The following is a 14,416-nucleotide window of genomic DNA, read 5'->3' as shown; positions in this document are numbered from 1 at the left end:
CACTACATTTATCCCTCCTGCAGGCAGCATGGACTTGTCACCAGCCTCTGTTCCCAGCCTTTTCTTGCCTTCAAACATTTGTTCCTTGTTCACATGACTGCTCTGCTGTGGATTCCTTCCCTCATTCTTTTCTGCCCCTCTAGAGTCTACAGTCCCTGATCAAAACCTTTTCTGAAAAATTTAAGTGCATAAATCTTTACACTGTACCTCGTCCCAACAGAAACCTCGGCAGCACCTTGTAACCAATCCCACTGTATAACCAAACCTGCAGGGAATGTGCAAGTTGTCCACACTAAGTGGGAGTTAAAGTCAGGTTAAACCTCATATAAAGTTCAGTCAGATTTTGTTATGATTTAAGAAGAAACTTTGAGTTTTGAAATTGTGGACCTAACATTCACTCTTGAGATACTTACTTTGTTCAAGGAGCTTCCATTAGCAGTTTCTTCAGTGATGACAGCCAAGGCCAGTGGACACTATGAGATAGAAAGGTGAGCAAATAAGTGTCCTTGACCTCAGTGTTTTAGCTTTCTTTAAACATGTGTGGCTTGAAGCCCCAGTCACTGTTTAGTATATGCTGGGGACAGAGTTGAACATGACTGGCTTTGGTACTAAATGGAGGCCCATCACCGAGGTGCCACTTGGGAGGTCTTCTGGGGCTGAGAGAGGCTTTTGTCACCGGTTGAACTTGTTTCTGTTTTTTTACACACACCTGAGAGGCACTTGATCACATTTACACATCCTTCTGACTGCAACGCTTCTTTTCAGTGACATGGAACTTTTCTAGGAGTAGGTACAGCACTTAGAGCATGGGCCACTCTGGGGACACTTGCTCCTCTTTGATTAATTGTAGTGACTTGTCTTCCTCAGCTGCAGGAAATGCATTTTGTCAGGCAGCCAAGCTCCACATGCAGCTTCAGAGCAAGCATGATTCTGCCACCAGCTTTGTGGATGCTGGGAATGCTTACAAAAAGGCAGACCCTCAAGGTAAGACATGCCTCCACCTCTGCGTACCCAGGGCCATCGGATCAATGTTGGGGGCCTTCTCTCAGGTTACGCTGCTGGACCTTTGAGTCCTGTAAAAAAGAAATGTTTGTGCTTTGGGATAATAGAGATTTTAGTACCTTCAGGGTTTTTTCTATAATCACTTTGAGCTTTTACAAGGAGAAATTATGTTCAATTTGTCATAATACCTATTTTCTTAAACTCCATTCACGGTGCATTTTGGAGAATGTTTTGGAAATTAGCTTTAATTTTATCTACATCTTATTATTATCTTAATTTTATGAATATATATTACTCATTAAATAAAAGTAATGGTCCCTCACTCCTAAATACCTGGTACATTTTAAGATCCAGTTAATGGGAGATTGTAATATCTGATAGTTAAAAACAACTTATTCACACAGTATTCATCTGACTTTTTTAAAAGTACTGGTTTTTCAAGTACTGGTTTTGAAGAAATAATGAACTTGGGTATTTAAAATGGCAAAAGTTTACAAATGTTATTTCTTTTTTAGTTAAGAGTATACACTTAGCAATTAAAAGCATTAACGTCTTCCCTGTGGCACATGCACTGGTGGCTGTGGAGCCTCCGTATTTTTCTTTTAGCAGTGCACTTTAGCACAGAAATCTCAGCTTTTATGAATGTATCATTGAGAACTAAGATACTTCAAGGGCTTTTGTATAAAGATTAATTGCATTCTGTTTCTGAACGTGAAAACCTGGACACAGCCTAAATGAACAACAAGGGTGGAATAATAAAATTATAATGCATCAGTATTCCAGGATATGATGCAGGCATTAAAGTCCCTGGATTCAGAGCATCTCCAATGACCTGGTAAATGTCCACATGGTAACCAAAGAACCACACAAGAATTGAGGTCTCAAATTTATTAAAAATTTGTGCACATGGAAATGCATCCAGAAAACACTGGAAGGAAAAGTACATCAAAATACTAGCAGTGGGTTTGAGTGGCATTGTGGGTAGCTTACTTTTCTATATTTTTAAAGGTGTAACAATTCACATTTCTTACATAGCTTGGGAAGAAATTGCTTTTAATTTTGTTACTCTGTGTTACCTTTCTACTTTTCAGTCAGGCCTTTTCTCTTTGCTTACCTCCTTTAAAGCAAGAACAATAAACTTGGAGCTGTCATCTGTATGCTAGCATTATAAACACCACCACTTTGTGACAGGAAATTTGTTGGCTCAGTGTTTTAGAAAATGAATAGAATTTATTAGCAGTATCACTCACTAGATTTCTTTTTCATACCCCAAAAGTTAGCATCTTTTAACATTGTACAAAATGCTGACTTCACCTAAGAGTTGTGTGAACAGGTATTTTCAAAGAGCTTTTGATATTGGCTGCATGAAGAGTTGAGTCTATTGAAGTGATCTTCCTTGTGAAGGACTGTCTTCCAGAATTCATATATATACATGATATCAGTGAAGAATGCATTTACACTTCTGTTTCAGCAGCTAGAGCTGATCAGTGTTGATGACAGCCCCCATGGCTTTGTCTGCTCTTTAATGCGGGCTTCACCCTGGCTGGGTCCTCACTGTCTGGCTGAGACAACTGAGCCAGTCCACCCCCCCAGCTACAGTTCCCTACTTGGCACTGAACCTGCTGGGGACTGAGCATACTGTGGGGTCTGGCCTTGTGTGATTTCTGCTTGCTTTTCACTAACTCACCTGTGTACCCTCCACCCCAAGTGCAACCTCCTTAACATTCTAGTAACAGCCAAGAAGACAGGCTCCCCAGAACCCTCTTTGACTGAATGGATTTTTCATTGTTTTTCTTAAATGCCTTCGCTTCAGAGGCTATCAACTGCTTAAATGCAGCCATCGACATTTACACAGACATGGTAAGACCCTGCCTTGCGTGAGCGGCTGTGGGGTGGAGTCCTGGAGATGGCTTACAGTTGTACTTTTGTTGTTGTTTTTTGCTTCCCAAAGTGTTTGGCTTTCAAAAAGGTGAAAGCAGAATGGGACTCTGTTTTTTGTTTTTCCCGCAGGGAAGGTTTACGATTGCAGCCAAGCACCACATCACCATTGCAGAGATCTATGAGACTGAACTCGTGGACATCGAGAAGGTGAGCTAGGGCAGTGTACACCACAGGTGGGTGTGAGGCAGGTAGACAACATGACTCAGGGAGCCCTTGCCCTTCCAGTGAAGCTGAGTGGTGCAGAACTATTGAGATTGCTTCATTGTAGAGATGGGGGACCTGGCGGGCTAAGGTCTGGATAGGCTTCTCTTCAGGGAAGTGCCTGACACCTGAGAGCTGGGTAAGATTTACCAAGCCTGCCCGCTCTCTCTGCTCTGGGTGATTTGTGTCAGGATGGTGGTGTTTCCAGAAGTCTTCCTTTGGGCTTCAGGAAGGAAGCTTTGGGACTGCAGGGGTGTGCTCACCTTTATAATTTAGGCCCTGACCTGGAGGAAGAAGGGAACTGAACACTGGCCTAGCCATACCTCTGTTTCATATGGGGCTGGTTTTCTGAGCTGTGGTTTATAGCAGCAAAAGAAGAGAAGAGGAAACACTGAGCACCACTCTTTCCCAGGCTCTGTCGTTGCTTGCATGCTGTGAAATTTTACCACTTTTTAGCTCTTATAGCACAGAGGCCCCTTTATGGATGTGGAAGTTAGGGCTCGAAAGGACTGAGCTGCCTGGAACCACTCAGATTGGATCCAGCAGAGCTGATGCAAAGCCGGCCCCAGCACAGGGCTTCATCCTTTATCACCCTGTCTTCTCAGTCACAGGATCACCTGCAGGGCTCAGGGCACCTTGGCAAGAGGAAGACATTTGTCAGATCCCGAGACTCCGTCAGCTCAGACTGGAGACACATGTTTATGTAACACCGTCCTGCGTACTGTGGGAAACCAGAGGTGTGAGTGAGAAAGAAAAGCGGCAGTGGAGGCCAGTGGTTCCTGTCAGGCTGATGAGCACCTGGCATGCTCTTGGGGTTACAGTTCTGTCCTATCTGAATGGTCAGGACACTCCCTGAGCCCCATGCAGCATCAGACGGGCATCTCTCTTCCTCTTTTATTTCATGCCGTCTCTCTGCTTCTGGAACAGGTGACTGATGGTGCCTCCTCTTCTCCCCATACTCTAGTGTGGGGCACCCTGGGGCTAACTCCTTGTCTTCTCTCACTCCACATTGCTCTCTTGGTGCTCTCTCTGCACTCATCGTCACTGCTTTACAGACTGTCTGCCAGTGGCTCACAAGTCTATCTGCAGCCCAGACCTCCCTCCACACCTCAGATCCCTGTATCCTCCTGTCTGCCAACCATCACTGCCAGTCCAGTGTGTCTGAGACAGGATTCCGATCCCCGCCCCCCCCACTGTGATATTCCCCCTCCGAACCACAGGCATCCTCTTTTTCTCCACATCCAGTCTGTGGGCGATTTCTACAGTGTTGTCCTCTAAGCTCCCAAGTCCCCGCCCCCTCACTACCTCCTTGTGCCCCCAGCTTTCACTGGGTCACTGCAGGAGCCTCTAAACTGGCCTTCCTGTTTCTGCTCCTGCTTGAGTTCTGAGCCCTGGGCATAAGGTCCCCATCACCCTTTCCTTTTGGATTCACTCTCTTCTCTGCTTTTGTGCATTTTCTCAGGGAAAGGGGGGCTTTATACTAAGAAATAGCAATGTTGACTAAAATCCTAATGGAGCATCAAGGAGGTGGGTGTAGTATGTCACCCACTTGGAAATTAGCAAGACAGGTACTGTTGCCAACATATGAGAACTTTTCTCCTGGTGTGAAATGATAATTTCATATATATTACACTGGTTTTTGTCAATAGTAATGTCCCCCCTCCCTCCAGTGTAACAGAACAGCCAGAGCAATCCTTATCTAAAGTAGATCAGATTGTGTCTTCACTGCTTACAACCTGATATTACCCCATCTTCACTCAGAGGAATAGCCAGAGCCTTCAGATGGCCTCCGAGGCTCCACTGATTCATCCTTCACCCTTGTGCCTCTCTGAACTCTCTTCTTGCTCTTCCCCACCTTCTTCCCCCGTGCTATATACCATGCTGTGGCCTCCATGACCTCTTTGCTGATCCTCACACATGCCAGATGAGCTCCTGCCTCAAGACTTTCGCACTGTGTTTCCTCTGTCCTTGGGGCTCTTCCACAGATGTCCACATGGCTTACTCCCCTTTGTCCTTCAAATTTTTGCTTAATTTGTTGCCTTTTCTATGAGACCTATCATGACCACTTAGTTAAAATTGGAACCCCATCTTGTCACGAATACATACCCAAACACCTCCCCCAACTCGGCTTTTTCTTTTTATTGCAGTGCACATGTCACCTTATGTCATATGCTACAAATGCTTACTCATCATTCCTGTTATTCATCGTCTTTCCCTGCACTAGAGTGGGCACCCCATGTCAGCACGGAGCTTTGCCTCTTGTTTACTGATGAATCCCAGAACCCAGAACTCTATGTACTTAGTAGACTCTGACATCCCTATCTCTGCCATAGCAATGTACCTGCCAAAGGACATAGAATCTTCGTTTGGGGAGGTGTCTCTGACTACTAAAGTTGGACTGGAATTGTTAACCTTCACCCTCTGACTTCATGCTGATCACCACCTTGTGGTTATGTAGCACAAAACTCACTATGACTTATTTAACAGAATTCATGATTTGGCCATTTTGTCATATATGCCATGGTTTTCTAAGGGTGCTCCAATCTTGACTAAATCAGAGCCACTGACTGCATTGCATGTGGCCCTTCTCATCAGAGAGGTTATCCGCAGACCCTGGAGAGGATGGGGAGACCCAGACCTGAGCCCTTCTGTGCTCCCTGCTGCAGAATTGGTGATGGAACAGAAAGGAGATGGGTCTGGTGTGGCTGGGATATTTATTTTTCAGGGTGTCTCGGGTGGGCACAGTATCTTCACCAAGGTTGAATCATCTTAGGGGGACAAGCACTCATGCAGACCATCTTTCCAGTGGAGGCTCCTTTGTTGGCTTCTCCCAGGGTGGTCAGGAGAGTACGCTGGAGACAGGAGCCTGCAGCACTGTCCCGTCTCTGCTGCCAGGGCATGCTCTCGAGCAACCACTTCACACATGGGTCTCCGTTTGTGAAATTCAGGGTGGATAAAATGATCTGTAGTGTTCTCTTGTTTTCCTTCTTTTAAAAAAAAATGTGTTTTGTCAGCTTCTGAATCCCCCCAGAACTCATGGTGCTCCTGCCATTCTGCAAGTTGGCCAGCAGGTGGCATCTCCCTACACTAATGTGACATGCCCTTTTAAAAGCAGTTTAAGAACCCTACTCAGCATGGGGCACTTGGGTGACTCAGTGGGTTAAGTGTCCAACTTCAGCTCAGGTCATGATCTCATGGCTTGTGAATTCAAGCCCTGCGTTGGGCTCTGTGCTGACCGCTCAAAGCCTGGAGCCTGTTTTGGATTCTGTGTCTCCCTGTCTCTCTGCCCCTCCCCTACTCATGCTCTGTCTCTCTCAAAAATAAATAAACATTAAAAAATATATATATATATATTACTCAGCACACAGAGGGTTACCTGGCATATTCCCTGATGTTTGGTTTCCTGTGTTTAGAAATCATTACCCTTGCTTCCTTGGTTGGACTCACCAGATTATGGTCAGTACTTGAAGTTTAAGTTTGAAAATCAGTTCTATTAAGGTACCTTACATTTGATTTATTACAAATGAATTTCTTCTCTGTTAATATAAGCCACTGTATGTTCTATAAGTCGTGCACAGACTTTAGTGACCAATGAAGTGTGTGAAGTTTCAAAGGCTCACATTATTCCTTTGATTTCATGAAATAAAACATTAAACAAACTAATAAATGGGTCCTTTTTAAATGGGCTTTTAAATGACCCAGAGGAATTGTGACCATTTCTGTTTCAGCCCCTGGAGAACATGATTTAATACTATTGGTTACCATGTAGGATGTGCCTATGGCAAGTTCATGTCCTGTCTGGAGGTATATATTCTAAAAGAGTTGATCCCATCTGAAGGTTAAGTTGACCTATAAAGTGGACTCTTAAGCTTGAGGTGTGGAAATTGCATTTGCTTTAAGACTGGTGAGGACTGCAGTCCTAAAGAGTGTTGTCTCTCATTTCAGGATTCATGTATTTTCCAGCATTGTGACCTTCACCAGATTCCCCAAAAAAGAATATGAATGTAGTTCCTTTGGTGGGCTACTTAAATAACAGGATAACAGGATGATTTTGTGTCTGGGTTTATAGTTACGTGTGCAGTTATTATTGGTGGCTGTCTTCTACTTTTGATATTTATCATGGTCTGTTAAATTGTAAAAAACAGTGGGTAATTTTATAAGGTGCAAGGGTCTACTTGTGACTGGTAAATTTCACTGCATGTTAAAGCTCCAAACTAGGTGTGAACATCCAATGATAACCTGTGCCAACCTCTTTTCTCTGAAACTTTTCTGTTAAGCCACTAGATAAGATTTGCTTTCAACTATAACCTCTGTCAAAACTTGGAAGTATTATAAAGTTTCATTATTGGCTTAATTAGCACTATTAAAAACTAAGCTTTAAATTTCTTTTTACTGTGATGAATCTAGCTGTAGTTTACAGTTACATTTTGATGAACCAGCATCATTACTTAATAAGTATTAGGTTAAACCAAATTGTCCATATTTGGCCACTTATTTTTACCTCAAAACCGCAGTTACATACAGTTAACCCAATACTGTTCATTGAGTTCTGGTGTTGTGAGAACTAGAAAGATAAGTAGTGGGAGTCCCCACCCTTACCCCCTGGCCCCACTCCCTGAGGTTATATCATCTGACACTTTTTAGTAAAGATTCAGTCACATTTCTCATACTTTACCCCATCTGTTACAATGGAAAACTGTGTTAAATACTTTTAGAGAGCGTGGGAACAGTTCAAAGAAGATTACTTTCGATTAATTAGGAATTGACTGAAACACTTTCTGGGCATTCCAGATTAAGATATTGGCAGTAGTTTAGTAGGGGGCTATCACTTGAAATGCAGTCTGCCTTTACTCACTTAGCATCTGTTTATTGAGCACCTACTATATGATCAACACTCTGCTAGGTTCAGCGACATAATGGTGACACCTGCCCTTACAGAGCTTACATTTTAGTGGGAGAACATATATATTCATCACATCATCCCACACATTTGTGTATGTGACAGCTCTGATAAGTGTGCAGGGAATCTATTCCAGATGGTTTCCCTATGTGTCTATGTATGTGTGAAAAGAGGACTGCAATGTATCTGTTCTTTCATGGCTGTTTGTTAATTTAATATTTCATGGAGAACTTTCCATATTGATACTTTCTGTCATTATTCTTAATTTTAGCATAGTAGTTTATTATATTTAACCATTTACATTGTTTCCAGTTTTGCCCCTGTTATAAATAATACTTAGAAGATTTGTTTGGGGAGTATATTAGTTAGGGTAGGCCGACCAAATGGACCCAAAACATAATTATTCAAGCCCAGAAGTGTCAGTTTTTCACAAACCGTCCATGATGCTCTGTAGTCCAGACATGGCTAATGTTGGCCTCAGAGGTAAACAAATTTTGTAAACCAAGTCAGTGTTGGTCTTGATCATTACACTAGTACCTGCAAGAAGGTGGGGGCTGAGGCTTTATGGCCAGGTCTTTCTGCTTCCAGTCAGCTCCCAGGAACCACAGCTAGAGTGATCTTTAACATAGTTCCCTAGCCTGTTTGTTGTTTTCTTGTCTTTGTGCCTCTCTGTTCAGTCATTGGGTAGGACTTCCTTGAAGCTATGGGCTTAGTGGGAAGGGAGCACCTGTAGTCTGATACCAGCCATCTTCCTTTTTATGGCTTACTGGGAAAACCTTGAAATTTAAGACAGAGGTCTACAAACCCACCACCTGTTTGTGTATACCCAAGTTAAGAATAGTTTTCATGTTTTTTAATCATTAGTCAGAAAACAGCACTTCACAACATGTAAAAACCATGTGAAATTAAAATTGTCCATAAATAAAGCTTTTGGAACATAGACACACTCATTTGTTGACTGTTTGTGGCTGCTTTTGTGGTACCGCAGGAGAACTAAGTTGTTGCAACACATCATATGACTCACAAAGCCTAAAATATTTATAACCCGGGCTGTTACAGAAAAGTTTACCAGGCCCCTAGTTTAAAATGTTCAGACTTCTCTTTTGCCATTTGGGGTATAGAAGCCATTGGCCTTTCCAGTTGTATGAGGCCCTATCACTGGACTTTGTCTGTTTTCTTTCATAATTGCCTACAAAACAAGCTAATTATTTCCAGAGTTCTCTCTTACAAAGCTTTGTTGAAAACAGCAATACACACTATTATCTGTCTCTTTCCATACAGCTTCTTCCTGTAGAGTTTCTGGATCCAGTAGGGATGTGTTCTGCCTTCTGAGCTGTCATATGCTTGATTTCACTAACTGTTATGCCACAGCGTGACAAGGGCTTCTAGCTTTCCAGCTTAAAACCTCTGTTTCCTCTCCACTTGACTGTTAATTCATCACCACACATTTAGATTGAAGGCAACACTATTATTCTAGATGACACTTAAGGTATTGATGAGGAAAGTCTATGCTGCTGAGGCAAGCTGTAGACCTAAAATGTAATAGGGCTTTGTGTGTCTCTAAAATAACCATCCAGCGTAGCTGTTCCGGTTTTGGCAGCAGCAGTGGGTACATGATGATTGAGGTACATTCTGCCCTTTGTAGTTATTTTGGAACAAGGTGGACAGTTCTGCCATCTTCGATTTGTGGCTTCCACTGTCACTCCAGACTTGGTCATTGCCATTCTAGCTCATTGAAAGGGATGAGGCCTGAAGAAGAATACATGTTCAGGTGGATGAGGCAAGCCTTGTAGAGGCCCACAGCATGTCTCTTTACATTCTGTTGGAAACAGCAGGTCACAGCTGCCCGGAACTGCAAGTAGGGGCTGGAGAAATAGTGTAGCTGGGCATTTGCCTTGGAGGAAGGGAAGAAGAAAGTTTGGTGGACAGTGAGTATTCCGGATATGCATGCTATATTCTATTCCTCAAGTAACAGAGGCCAAGTTATGAAAGGTGTGCTGTTGAAATAGGTTTAGCTATAGGAATAATACCTATGCAGTTGTAATTCTTAAACGTAGTTCTTCAGACAAGTAATTTGGGTAAAATACATTTGTGTTTTTCAGGCTATCGCACATTATGAACAATCAGCTGATTATTACAAAGGGGAAGAATCCAACAGGCAAGTGTTGTTTTTCTTAATATAATTAAATGGGTTTTGTTATGTGTGGTAAAAGAAAAACCTTCACCATACTCTGTGAGCATATCGGGCTGTACCAAATGAGGGTGTACTGGAATACGTTTCCATTTTTCCATTGGATTGTTACTTGCTCTGCTCTGGTTCTTGATTGCAGTTCAGCTAACAAGTGTCTGCTGAAAGTGGCAGCGTATGCCGCCCAGCTGGAGCAGTACCAGAAAGCCATCGAGATCTACGAGCAGGTGAGGCTGCCACAGTCTTGCCGACTTACAGTGGAAGTCACTCTGAGTCTTTTTTTTTAATTAAACTTTATTTAATTTTCCTTTTTATCAAGATATAATTTGGGGCGCCTGGGTGGCTCAGTCAGTTGGGCGTCCAACTTCAGCTCAGGTCACGATCTCACGGTCTGTGAATTCGAGCCCCACATCGGGCTCTGTGCTGACAGCTCAGAGCCTGCAGCCTGCTTCAGATTCTGTGTCTCCCTCTCTCTCTGACCTTCCCCTGTTCATGCTCTGTCTCTCTCTGTCTCAAAAATGAATAAATGTTAAAAAAAAATTAAAAAAAAGATATAATTCACACATCATATAATTCATCCTGGTAAAGAATACAAGTCAGTAGGTTTTAGTATATTCACAAAGTTGTGTAACCATCACCAGTACCTAATTCCAAATCATTTTCATCATCCCCCAGAAGACACTCCTATCTCCCCTTCTCTTGGTCTCTGAAACCACTCTCTACTTTCTGTCTCAGTGGACTTGTTTATTCTAGGCCTTCTAGGAAATGTGGCCTTTTGTGACTGGCTTGTTTTGCTTAGCATAGTTTTTTCAAGGTTCTTCTTAAAACCTTGAAACCCATTTGTTTTAGCATGTAATGATACTTTTCATAGCTGAGTAATATTCCGTGGTTAGTTTACCTGTTTATCACTTAATGAACATTTGAGCTTTTTTCACTTGAACTATTATGAATAATTCTGCTCTGAAAACTTGTGTTCATGTTTTTGTGGCGGTATGTTTGCCGTTCCCTTGGTTGTATATATACCTAGGATTGGGATTGCTGGTTTATGAAGCAAGTCTGTTTCTACCTTTTTTTTGAGAGAGAGCGTGCAAGCGAGAGAGGGGCAGAGAGAGATGGGGAGACAGAATGCCAAACAGGTTCCATGCTGTCAGCACAGAGCCCGATGCAGGGCTCCATCTCACAAATTGTGAGATCATGACCTGGGCCAAAACCAAGAGTCAGACACTTAACCAACTGAGCCACCCAGGTGCCCCTGTTTTTAACTTTTTGAGGAACTGCCAGACTTTTCCACAGTGACTGCACCAGTTTATGTTCCCACCAGCAATGTGCACGGGTTCCAGTTGCTCTACATCCTCACCAATGCCTTCTGGTTTCTGGGTTTTTGATAATAGCTACCCTAATGAGCATGAAGTCACACTTCATTGTGGTTTTGGTTTCCATTACCCTGATGGTTAGTGATGTTGAGACCCTTTTCATGTGCTTGTTGGCCATTTTTTTTAATGTTTATTTATTTATTTTGAGAGATAGGCTGAGAGCATAAGTGGGGGAGGAACAGAGAGAGAGACACACAGAATCCGAAGCAGGCTCCAGGCTCTGAGCTGTCAGCACAGAGCTCAGTGCAGGACTCGAACCCACAAGCCGTGAGATCATGACCTGAGCTGAAGTCAGACGCTTAGCCAACTGAGGCACCCAGGCACCCCAGCTTGCTGGCCATTTGTCTATCTTGATTGGAGAAATGTTGGTTCAGTTCCTTTACCTGATTTTGAGTTGGGTTGTATTACATTTTAGAAATTCTTTATATATTTTCTCCCATTCTGTGGGTTGCTTTTTTTACTCTGTTGTTGGTGTCCTCTGATATGTAGTTTTTAACTTTGATGAAATCCATTTTCTCTGTTTTTTTGTTGTTACCTGTGTTTTTCACATCATATTCAAGAAGTCATTGCCAAACCCAGGGTCCTGAAAGCTTCTCCCCTGTTTTGTTGTAAGAGTTTTATAATTGGAGGTCTTCTGTTTAGGTCTTTCATTATGGGTATATAGTGTTTTGTGTACAGTGTTAGGTAAGGGTCCACCTTCATTCTTTTGCTTGTGGATATTCAGTTTTCCCAGCAGTGTTTGTTGAATATACTGTCCTTTTGCCATTGAATATAGTCTTGGACCCCTCACTGGAAATTATTTAACAGATATTCTATTTGACCATCTCTTCTATCCCATTGGCCTTATATGTCTGTCTTTCTACCAGTATCAATCACACTGTTTTGATTATGTAGTTTTGAAATCAGGAACTGTGAGTCCTCCAGCTTTTTTTCTTGCTTTTTTTCAAGATTGTTTTAGCTATTCAGGGACCCTAGCATTTCCATATGAATTTTAGGATCAACTTATCTGTGCTAAAAAGCCAGCTGGAATTTGATGGGGATTGCATTGAATCTGTAGACCAATTTGGAAAGTATTGACATCTTAACATCATTAAATCTTCCAAACTCTGAATACAGGGTGCCTTTTCATGTATTTAGATCTTCTTTAATTTTGTTCAATAATATTTTATAGTTTTTAAAAAGTGCGCAAGCCTTGCACTTCTTTAGTTACATATACTGCTAAGTATATTATTCTTTTTGATGCTGTTGTAAATGGAATTGTTTTCTCTGTTTCCTTTCAGATTGTTAATTGCTAGTTTTATTTTTATTTATTTGCTAGTTTTATATACTGCAACCTTACTGAACTAGTTTATTAACTCTAGTGGGTTTGGGGTTTTTGTTTATTTGTTTGTTTTGATTTCTTTTTAGAAAATCATGTATTCATGTCATCCGCAGTAGCTATAGTTTTACCTGTTTTCAAATCTGGATGCCTTTTACTTCATTTTCTTGTTAGTTACCCTGGCTAGACCCTCCTGAACAATGGTAAATAAGTAGCAAGAGCACACATCCTTGTCTTATTCCCATTTTAGACAGAAAGCTTTTCGTCTTCCATCATTAAATAATATGTTAGCTGTAAGTCTTCTGCAGATACCCTCTATTAGTTTGAGGAAGTTCCCTTCTCTTCCTAGTTTGTTGAGTGTTTTTATCCTCAAAGCATATTGGGTTTTGTCAAGTGCTTTTTTTCTGTTTCTGTTGAAATGATCATATGGTTTTTGTTCTTTATTAGTGTGGTGTATTTTATTGGTGGATTTTCATGTTTTGAACCAACCTTACATTCCTGGGATAAATCCTGCTTGATTATTGCAAAGTTTGGGGGTCTTCAAGGGCACCTTCAGGTTTGATAATTCTCTAGAAGGACCCATAGGACTCAGTGAAAGCTATTATGCCACAGTTATGGTTTATTATACCAGAAGGATACAGATTAAAATCAGTGAAAGAAAGAGGTGCTTAGGAGCAGGGTCCAGGAGAGTTGCAAGTGTGGAACTTCCTATTGTCCTTCCCCAGTGGAGTACTTCCCCCAGCAACAATGTGTGAAAATATGCATGGAGTATTACCAACAGGGGAAGAAGTTCACCTGCGCTTGGCATCTAGAATTTTTATTGTGGCTCATAGACATGGCTGATCTTATTCTCCAGTCCCTCCATATGTTGAGCTGAACCACGTTGTCAGAGACACTCAGGTAAACAAAAATACTCTTCAGGTAGGACATTCCAAGCAAGGGCTTAGAGATGACTTCCCAGGAGCCACAGACAAAAGCAAGACCTCACTTTGGACAAAATTAATTTTTTACTGTATAGTCATAATGTGTAAGCCTTTTTGAAAGTTGTCAGAGTTCGTTTGCTAGTATTTTGTGGAGGATTTTCAATCTGTATTCTTTAATTTTCTTGTGAGATCTTTGATTTTGGCAGGAAAGTAATACTGGCCTCATGGAATGAGTTGGGAAATATTTTCCCGTCTCTGGAAGAATTTGTGAGGGATTGATGTCCTCTCTTTAAACATTTGGTAGAATTCAGTGATTTTCTCTGTTTTTCTGTTTTCAATTTCTTTGATTTCTAATGCTATTATTTCATCCTCCTACTGTCTTAGATTTATTTTGTTCTTCCTTTTTTAGGGAGTTGAGGTGGGAGCTGAGCTTACTGATTTTCCTCTTTGTTGTGTATACATGTTGAGTGTTATCAGTTCCCCTCTAAACAATGCTTTGTGTCTCACAATTCTGTTAAATTGTTTTATTTATTTCATTGTATTTATTGATTTCCGTGGATTATTTAGAAA

At 41.7% G+C, this 14,416-nt stretch overlaps 1 protein-coding gene across 7 annotated transcripts in view; it reads left to right on the top strand.

The window, feature by feature from the left end:
* Positions 1-14,416, top strand: part of NAPB (NSF attachment protein beta) — a 41,328-nt gene that overhangs the window by 17,606 nt on the left and 9,306 nt on the right. For 6 of the 7 annotated variants that reach the window (XM_030310218.1, XM_030310219.1, XM_030310220.1 and 3 more), the window contains 5 exons: positions 868-984; positions 2,816-2,862; positions 3,013-3,090; positions 10,147-10,202; positions 10,375-10,459. In XM_030310218.1, the coding sequence (XP_030166078.1) occupies positions 868-984; positions 2,816-2,862; positions 3,013-3,090; positions 10,147-10,202; positions 10,375-10,459 (383 nt within the window). The remainder of the gene's footprint in view (positions 1-867; positions 985-2,815; positions 2,863-3,012; positions 3,091-10,146; positions 10,203-10,374; positions 10,460-14,416) is intronic. The other variant, XM_032592606.1, reaches the window with a different exon arrangement.

This window comes from Lynx canadensis, chromosome A3 (assembly GCF_007474595.2).
Source record: "Lynx canadensis isolate LIC74 chromosome A3, mLynCan4.pri.v2, whole genome shotgun sequence".
Taxonomy (NCBI): domain Eukaryota; kingdom Metazoa; phylum Chordata; class Mammalia; order Carnivora; family Felidae; genus Lynx; species Lynx canadensis.
This window is presented reverse-complemented; position numbering and strand designations above follow the sequence as displayed.